The sequence below is a fragment of the Argiope bruennichi genome, chromosome 9 (assembly GCF_947563725.1).
Source record: "Argiope bruennichi chromosome 9, qqArgBrue1.1, whole genome shotgun sequence".
Lineage (NCBI taxonomy): Eukaryota > Metazoa > Arthropoda > Arachnida > Araneae > Araneidae > Argiope > Argiope bruennichi.
This window is the reverse complement of record NC_079159.1, coordinates 54,113,594-54,123,957: the sequence shown is the minus strand read 5'-3', so window position 1 is coordinate 54,123,957 and position 10,364 is coordinate 54,113,594. Positions and strand designations below refer to the sequence as shown.

General features: G+C 24.0%; 1 protein-coding gene across 1 annotated transcript; it reads left to right on the top strand.

The window, feature by feature from the left end:
- The first annotated feature begins 2,601 nt into the window (after nt 1–2,601).
- On the top strand, nt 2,602–6,739 carry LOC129984329 (THAP domain-containing protein 1-like). The gene is made up of 2 exons (XM_056094192.1): nt 2,602–2,891; nt 5,652–6,739. The coding sequence occupies exons 1-2, from the start codon at nt 2,821–2,823 to the stop codon at nt 6,025–6,027; spliced, it is 447 nt and encodes a 148-aa protein (XP_055950167.1). The 5' UTR covers nt 2,602–2,820; the 3' UTR covers nt 6,028–6,739.
- The last annotated feature ends 3,625 nt before the right edge of the window (nt 6,740–10,364 follow it).

Sequence of the window (10,364 nt, the reverse complement as noted above, 5' to 3'; positions counted from 1 at the left end):
ATTAAATCAAAATTACTGTTGTATTTTTTACTAATTGATACTTAAAATCCATGATTTAAAACGTGGTTTATTGTCACTAAAATTACCGTTGATTCTCTTAATATAAAATACTTGATTTTTTAAAATAATTAATGCGGAATTAATGATATTTTCTCATCTTGTATCTTGTTTTCGCCTCTTGAACGTTTTCTATTTATCCAACCCGAAAATATACACTTGTCTCTTAAAAAAAAAAAAATCAAATATTTTTGCAAATTTGAATTCAATATGATTTCTTTATGCATATACTTTCTTTAAAAATTTTACTGCTACAGACTTAAGAGCAAACATATCGAAATGTAAAAGTATCAGAATTATCACATACTTTTTAACAGCACAGTCTGTATTGCAAAGCCTCGTTGGGAGGAGACATAAACGAAGTTTCTTTCCATGGTTTGAGGAAGTAATCAGCTTAAAAAGCAAAATGCAAGAAAATTTGGGTGAAATTATTGTGAAAGTCATGATTTATATTCAATTAATTATATGAAAAATGTAAATGCATTTATTTTCATGATGTAAATGCAACTTCACTATCGAGCCCTACTGTAACCTTGGAGTTATATGGTGATAGCCTTGCACGTTCCATAATATATAAGAATAAAGTTAGCGCTTGCTCAGAAGGGGAAAAAAAAATATAGATGCTGTATTGCCATCTATTGGCGAGTTTTGAAAGAAAATATCAACGTATTAATTTAGTAGAAAATAATAATAAGCTAGTATTAGATCAGTGAAATAGTGCATCAAAATTATGAAAACATTACCATACTCAAAAACTCACTGTTTTGAAGTTTGCTGTCAGATACAATCAATTACATTGACTGAGACATAATATAATTCCACTAAGCTTTTATAAGAAAAAATGAATAGATATTTGGAAGTTTAATCACAAAATTCTAAATTTATTCATTTCATACAGCAATGAAAGGTGTTTTTGGAACCCTCACTCCACTGTCAAGAAACATCTGAAAAAAAAAAAAAAAAAAAAAAAAAAGAAGAAGAAGCTTAACTTAACTGCATTGGAGTTTAACTGATAATTAGATCTTTGTCTCATAATATAGCTTGCACGATTCGGGGCTCACTTTGGAACCATGTTAATTCACACATAGATGAGGGCGTTTGCAAATCACTCCAAAATCACATCTTAATCGAGATACTAAATTTGTGAAGCAGATTTGGACACAAATATACCATTTGATAGCAAAGATTTGCAAACCATTAAAATATAATTTTCAAAAGATAGCGACTGGTAGCAAATTAAGATTTTAAATAATACAAGATTAGATTGATTTTAAATTAGTTTGATAAGTCAAGGTTATATATTCTACATTTATGATACCTTTTTATTTATTTTAGTCATTTCATTTAACTTTTCTTGCATTCAGGAGAACTTCATTATGTTCCATATGCAATCGTCTTCTATTTATTTTTAATCAATAATATGAGTGGAAATCTGGTTTCACAAAATATGGGTTGAAAGGAATAAAAAATTCCATTGCTTTGTCAGAAATACACTTATATTTATCCCTTCTTGTTAACCAGAAATAAAATCAGTTATCTTTCTTTTTTGAAATTAACGAGATTTCTGTCATACGAAATATCACAAATTTCATTGTCTCTTGACAAAAAATATTGTCTAACACAATATTCTGAATCGAAAGTAGATCGTTTAATAAAATTGTTAACAAGTTCCATTATCTTCGGTTAGTTGCTCATTCAATGTCAAATTATTTTCCTGGAGTGACGTACATTGAAAACAATTAAACTGTCGACATGCTAAATTCTTGAAAAAGTCTACTACTTATTTCAAAATTAATCTCAGAGCCGTAAATAACATATGTCTAATTTGGCTGTCGCCATAATTTTAATGGCGCTATGAAATTTTTTAGATTAAATAATATTTTTATTGAGGATCCCTGCAAATGAAAAAAAAAAAAAAAAAAAAGCTTTCGAAAACTGAAATAGAAAAACAAATAATTCTTCTGATCCAATGAAAGCAGAATATTGTTCCTGATTAGACACCGAACTAGCAGAGTGGTTTGCAACAGTATATAAGTTTTTGTCAGCAATTTATTTATATTTTACTAGGATATAAGCACCAAAAACAAACTTTTTCTGAAAAGAAAGATTCGTTTTTCTTTTTTTTTTGCTAAGTTCCATCATAGACAGTCTCAAGTAATCTGAAAAGATAAAACTTTTGATCCACTTACCAAATATCCAAATCGAATGAGGTGTACAACCGGTAACGATTTTCGGTATGATACCTAGTCAAAAAATTCTTTATATTTCATGGCCATTTAGAAGGTAGTGAATATCATTTAATTGGTACTATTTTACTTTTGCAGTGCAAGTAGCAAATTTGTTGTTTTGAAAATGCAACTCTTGAAAGATAAACAAACACTGATGTATATTTGGGAGCCAGAGTATGGTGTACCGCCGTGCATCATTCTCTGCAATAAAAAAAATTATCAGACTTTTATTCTTTCCTTTGTTTTTAGTAATTTTTTAAATATTTGTTTACACTCATATGAGTGTATTAATTACTAAATGTATTAATCTATATTGGATAAAGGAAATCTTTTTGCGTTTTAATTTAATAGACAAAATATGTATTTCATCTTTTCTGATATTAAGTCATTTTGATATGGCAATATTGGGAAAATGTTAAATGATGAACATATATCTATATCTATTGTTGTCTGCTTTCGGACGAAGATGGTTTTGAATTAATTTCTGTTTTCAATATATTGAAAAATATAACAAGAAAATTTGGTGCATTTGAAAATGGTGAATTCCTGTAGTGCCAATGGTTGCAAAAATAGGAATACTAAAGGAGGTAGTTTGACTTTTCACAGGTAAATGCATAGTTAAAAAAAATTGATCTGATGTTGAGCCGCCTTTTACTATTATGTGTATGTAATAGCTATAGTATAAAGCATTTTGTTTTTGTGATTACTAGTTGCAATGCTGAAATGCAGTAAAAATGGAATGAGGATTTGATATTTGTATGATTCAAGTTTTAATATCGCATACATATTTTTCCTTTTTGTTTTTGTAATAAATTACTTTGGTAATATTTTTTTTAGTGAAATAAGAAATTAAATTATTTCATAATTTTATATTAATTCATATTTTTTTCAAGTGAATCTCGAAATTTGCGTTATGAATTAGTTTTGGATTTAATTAAAATAAAGAGGTATATAAATCTGAAAATATAACTTCAAAAAAATGAATTTGGTTTAGTTTCTTGGGTTTATGTGAAATATTAATGGAACCTCGAAGAGTAATAATCTCTAAGTTCAAGTTTATTTAATATAACTTTTACAAGATGAGTGCTAACAATAAGAAAAATAGAACAGTGTGAAAAAATGTTGGTGCTTCCCATTTTATTTTGCATTACAAATGCTTATTTTTGAATTGACATTTGCCTTCTGCTTTGATGAATTTTGCTAGTGAATTGTTTCTGCATATCCTTTTTTTTTTTTTTTTTCCTTTAGCTGTAAGTTTTATGTAGTAGGTTTCATTTATGCCTTTTTCTTCTATTGAATTTCAAAGAAATTTTTAATCAGATATCTGCATGTTAATTGTTGATTTAAGAAGGAAGGAGAAAATTATGAAATTATATGATTATTAAATTGTTTAAATCACCAGAAAAGAAGTTTGAAAAATTGTTCTTAATCAGTACTGTGTTATTTTTCCAAAAATGTTATTTAATATTTTTCTAATTAATATAAATGATTTATCAAAGAAATTTTTGAAGGACAAAATAATGCATGTTGTACAATATATGCTATATTATAGATGTAATGCATTACTATATGTTTGTAATAAATTTTTTTCTATGAGTAATAATTAATATTTTCATTTATTTCCATTTAATTTTTGATTGTCTGTCTTTTTTTTTTTTTTTGGAAAAGATATTTGTTACCTATATCTCCTTGTACATTTGCCTTATAAATCAAACTTGATAATTTCTTGATTTAGTAACATCCCACTTTTCAGTTCAAACTCTTCATCAATATATATAATTTTTTTTTCTTCCTTTCTTGCCTTTTTTTGCGATATGATTTAATAAATTTCCTGTATTAAGTTTTTGAGTTTATTATAAGTACATTTTTTAGTATTGTATACTGTATTGAAAGTTCTGTTAAATGATTTATTTTGATCTAAAAAAAAAATTGTGTTAGATCATTTTTAAATAATATTAAATGTTTTCAATCAGAAACATGTTCATATAAAATTAGAAAAAAAAATGTTCAGTAAATTATTTTAAATTTCATTTTAAGAATTTATGATGCTAGTGAAGTAATATATAAAATATCACACCAAGAATTGTAACTTTACATCATTTACATAAAAAAATGTAATAAAATGTATTCCATCCGCAGATTGCTTTTATTTTAAATCATGACCAAGATACATTTTTCAGTCCATTTTACTGGAAAAATATATTAGAAGAATATTTAAATAAATGTTTAATCCTTATTAGAAGAGATTTGATATAAATAGTTGACATTTTCTTCAAGAGAAAATAAATACTTTTTTGTCTTTGCAAACTTAATTATATAATACTATATGTAATCTATTATACTGATGTTGAAATTAGAATTTTTATTTTAAGAATTTGTATTGAAATACTGATATTTTATTTAGTTTACTAGTTTATCTACAAAAATAGTTTTTTTTTTTCCATTCTCTTGAAATATCAACTTTTGTTTAAAATGAATCAATTTATGCTATGTTATAATTGAGGCATTTTTGAAAAGGTATTTCTGTTATTTTCAAAGGTATTTCTGTCATTCCAATTGTTTCTTTTAAGATTTTTGAAGTTTATTTATATTTCTGTGAAAAGATTGGTTTTTACATATTAGAGTGTTGTTTACTTTGATTATAGGAGAATAAATTCTTTTTAAATAATCAGACATATCCATCGATAAAACTTTTTTTTGTACAATGGATATAGACTAAAAGTTTAAAATTAATTGTATTTCTCTCAGCCTATGTTAATTTTTTTCTTTTATTATTCTTCATTATGATGCAAGTAACTTTTATACTATTCTATTTATGTATATAGTATATCTGTAATTTATTATTCTTTGAATTTTTTTCTTATTTTCTAGATAAAGCTATGTTGTTATTAATAGCTCATTAAAAAATTAGAATATTTATTAATTTTGGATAATTATTTTTCTTACTAATAAAAAAAATGCAGGGTTCTTGATTCTTGTATTTGTTTTTATTGATCATTTTTTTCAACTTGTTTTAGTATCCAAATTATACTTTAAAATTCTTCAATTATTTTTGTTTATTACTTATTTTTTGTCATAATCATTGAATTTTTTTAAAAAAAAATTCTTAGTGTTTTATTTCAACAGGATAACTTTTTAAAATTTACAATTTAAAGTGAATCATTTCATTTTTTAATTTACATTTTAAAGAAGAAAAAAATATATTAATACTCCAAATAAATCTGCATTATATGAGCATTTTTTTTAATGTTTTAACTTTTTTTATAAGCATAGTTGGAGGTTTATTATTATTACTGACATTTAATTAGCATTTAATTTTTATGGAAGTGAGTAAGCTCTTTGACTTGATTCATTTTTCTTTGGCAGATTTCCTTTGAACAATAAGCATCTTTTAAAATTATGGTTATATCAGCTGAAGCGTGGTAATTGGGAGCCTTCTAAGTATAGCGTCATATGTTCGGAACATTTCACTAAAGATTCTTTTGTTGTGAAGGGTCCAAATAATCGGAGAACTCTGAAAAGTGATGCATGCCCAACTATATTTTCCATTGCAAATTACACTGAGCCAGTTAAGAAGAAAAAAGTTCTTAAAGAGAAAACCTCTGCTGATATTGATATGAGTGAAGTCAAAGATGATGATGAAGCTAAATCAGAGGAAGAGCAAGATTGTTCATCTTTAAAAGCTGATGAGTCATCATCCTCTGCAAATCCGGCTGATGAGGCAAAAGATAACCAAGCATAAATTAATGACACAAATGCACGTTAAGCAAATAGTTATGTATTTCCATTTTCACGACTCTGAAAAAATGCATTTAGATGTTAATAATTTTTCAAAATGAATTTTAACATTCCTTAAATTTTGAAGAGAAAGAAATTTTTTATAATTTAATACTTAATTTTTACTATTTGTAAAATATATCATTTTACATTGTTAAATTCTCATGTTTTATCTTTACTATTTTATTACAGAAACTTTCTTTTTATTATCATTTTCATTATGCAAAATAATCATTATATATAAACACATTCAATCATTTTTTATAATTTTTTTATTAGCTTCAAATGAAGTACTGGAAAATGTGATTCTATGATCAAATACACATGCAATGTGCTTTTTGAAATGTTTTTATGTACTTGAAATTTTAGAATTTTTTTTTTTTTAATTTGTGATAACTATAATTTTATTGTATTCTGATTGTTTATTTTCAATATATGTTTATTGCATGATGTTTTTAATTTCAGATCAGTCAACTGCTGACTTATAAATCTATTTCAGCTTAATTTGTGAGTTGAAATGTACTGTATTATAATGAAGTTTAAAGAATATTAAAAGTTGATATTCATTATTTGTCTTAGTTATGTGACATGATGATATTTTAGAGTTTTGTTTTATTTTAATACATTTTTCAGATGTACAAATTATTATATTTGCTTGCATTAATGAAATTATGTAAGTTTCAAGTAAGATTAGCTATTTTCAAAAATTAGAAGTATTTAAGATAGTTATTTGTTGTATATTTATTCTTGTTAAACATTTTAACATTATCTTGTTAGAATTCAAAAGCTTTGCTGTTGAAGTTTTACTATACAATAAAAATATATAATAGGAAAATATGAAATATATATAAATGAACACAGATATTAGGATAATTTTAAAATTTATATCTGTGTGTTAAATATTTTGGAACAAAATTTTGTTTTCATCTAAAATTACTTTTTTGAAAAGGTTGAGCTTAAAAATTGTATAAGACCATGTTTTACTTATTACATTTGTTCACATGAAGAAATTGCTAATTTCATGGTGATTAGGCCGAGAAGAATTATCATTTCAGAATTATCGTTCGAATTTAACATTAAAAAAAATTGGGCTTTTACTCTTTATTTGCAGATCTGGATACTTGAGTACATGAAATATGTACAACCATATACATTGTGTAAATATATATGTTATTCTTATGACAAATTTGTGCTTTTATATGTATATAAATGTTTGTAGCTTACCTGCACATTTTTTTCAATTTTATAGTATAGACTGTGATATTTTAAACTACTCTTAGCACTGTTTTTGTTATTTTTGATCTCAAATTTTTTGCTTGAAAAGTACAATTTATAGTAATAAATGACTGTTAAATGCGATCATTATGAGTGTTACTATATAGTTTATCTTAAATTTTGCTACTTATTTTTTCTGTATGTGTTAAGGATTAGTATTGTACATAAGTAGTAAAAAATAAGCTTCTGTAGTGATATTTTTTGTGTGCTTTTTGTGGAATTTTCATGTTTCTTTTTTGGAAAGCTGTTTGTTTTACATTTATATTTTTTTATGGTAAATTTAAAAATTTTATTTTAAGTATTAGTCTTTATTTAGGGGTAATCTATTATGTTCCAATAATAATGATACTGATAAATATAAGATTCATTACAGTATTGGATTTACATTTATTTTATTTTTTATTAGTAATTATATTTATGTGTATTTTTTTAATGTACACATATTTTTGCTTTTTTTTTGTTTTGATTTCAAACACTTTAGAAATTATTCTAATATATCATTAGGAAAAAAAAAGATTTTTTTTCTTTTTTTTAGCATGGTAAAATAAAAAAATTAACAATTATTTCCTGCGATTATATTGACTATTACAAATACAACAAAAAAATTTGCCTTTTGAAGGCAGTTTTTAAAAGTGTGAGATTTTCTTTTTAAGCAAATAAACCATCCTTTTCCATTTTTCATACTGAATTCAAAGGTAAGTAATTCATGTGTTCATATCTTTTTGAAATAGGAGGGGTAAAAATTACTCTTTTAAGATTTGGAAATTTGAGTACAAAAAAAGTTCATTTTATTTACTTCAAAAAGCTGATTTTTCAATTCCTCAAACTGATCATAACAATTAAATGCTTAGACAGCTAATATACATGGAAAAATTGATGAATTGTACTTGCTTAATCCAAAGTTACAGCCATCTTAAAAATTACATTAAAATGTTTCTAATTTTGCTTAGTAATATTTTTTTAATTAGAAATTTCCTTTTGAATAAATTTTTTAATTGATAAAACTTTGTGTAAAACTTTTTTGCCATTTCATATTATCAGTTACTTATGGGCTATTTTGTCATTATAAATAATTACATTAAAAAAATCATTTCTAGTCATAATTACTATCAGAAATTTTTGTAAAAATATTATGCCTCTGCATTTTAAGTTTACAGCAATTTCAAAGAATTGGAAAAGTTTTAGACATTTTTCAAAAGTAATGAGTCCTAATATTAAGAAGTATTTTTTATCTACACACAAAGGATAAAAAAATTTTTTTTTGATAGATTGTCTTTCAAAGAATTGCACAAAAACATGCAAGATTCAGTCTTGGTTTAAATTACTTGCAATTAACCAATAATGTAATGATATATGTGTACTTTTTAATAAAATTTATAATCATTTTAATGTATTTTTATGTTTGATAACATTAGTAATTAATGCAAGTAAATTTTTAATAAGTATTTAAAAACATTTGATGACAGTATTTATTAGTCCATTTTATCTGTGTGTAGATAAAAAAAAAAAATGTTCAGCAGCACCTTTTGCTCCATAGTATATTATTTGCTTATATTTCAAAATTTCAGTGATTTATAAATTAATATGAAGTCCCTCAAAAATATTGTCATTGTATTAAAAGCTTTAATATTTCTTTATTATGGTTGATAAAATTGCAGCAAATAATAAATTTTTCCAAAGAAAAATTATTTGTAAGACATTTTTTTCTAATTTTCTTTTAATTTTTTTCTGATTTTTTTAAAACAAACTATCACAGTAGAGATTTTTAAAAATTCTCCTATTAAAAATTGTTACAAATCCCATGAATAATTTCTTATATAGTTGAATGATTTGCATTTCATTTTGATTATTTTAGAGAGTATTTATGTGAATATGCATTTCTTTAGATATAATGCTTTATTTTTAAGTAGTTAAATTGTATGTTCTTAAATGTGTACTTATATTTCATTAACTGAAAGAGTAATATAGAATAAATACTATTATATATTAGGATTTTTTAGTTATGACAATATTTTTAAAATAATGTTATAACTTTTGATGAATATTTCAACTACTTATTGAACAATACGATAATAAAACTGGCATTTTTTCCCCTGTGAAATTGTAAAGCATATTTAAAAAGTTATTTCCAGTGTTATATTGAGAAGGATATTTTAAACTCTTACAGTATTAAAATTCTCAAAATTATTTATAAATAATGCTTTAAAAAATAAAAAAGAACATTCTCTATTATCTATTTTTCAAAAAAATAAATAAATAAAAGAAAGATGCAAAATTCATTTGTGTAATTTGAATTTTATGAAAATTTGATTGTTATATTTTCCAGAACTTGATTATGTTTTTACTGGAAATCTGTGAAAATATTTCTGTATATTTTTATTATATGTTATTTTTTATTTTGATATGAAAATCTGTATCAGTTTTGAGACTGAAAAATAAATATTGAATTCTGAGAACTGTTCAATTTCCGGTTTCTTAACAATGTATTCATTGATGACAATTTAAGGACTAAAGTAAAACTATTTTTAAATAAATGACACTTTTATTATAATAAAATATTGTTTAATTCTTCATCATTTTATGATCTCCTTGCATGGTTTCGACAGAAATTAGACCAATGAATGAAATGGAGTTAGTAAACTGTAAGTATTAACAGTTTCTCTTCATCAACATGCCATTATAAATTCATTTTTTTAAAAAAATCTTTTAATTTTTCTTGATTTTAATCCCTGATTTTGTCATTAAAGTATTCACCTGGTTTATTATTTATATACATTTTTTTTGTGTGTGTGTGTGTGTGAGAGAGAGAGAGGGAACTTCTTAGGATTTGAGTAAATCTTTTCTATATTTCTTTTGTTATTACACAAAGCAATTTTAAAAGTTGCAGCATTTACTTTTCAAAAACCAGAGGTAGTTCAAAATAAAAACTTATTTTATGTATTCATATTCTACTGATTAATCTATTTATTTTTTATTACACCATAGTACTAGACTACAGTGTCAAGAAAGAGCTGTTTAATCAGATTA

Coding starts and splice junctions, on each gene's coding strand:
- LOC129984329 (XM_056094192.1), top strand. CDS start 2,821: ATGGTGAATTCCTGTAGTGCCAATGGTTGCAAAAATAGGAATACTAAA. Junction 2,892..5,651: donor GGTAGTTTGACTTTTCACAG/GTAAATGCATAG, acceptor TTTCTTTGGCAG/ATTTCCTTTGAACAATAAGC.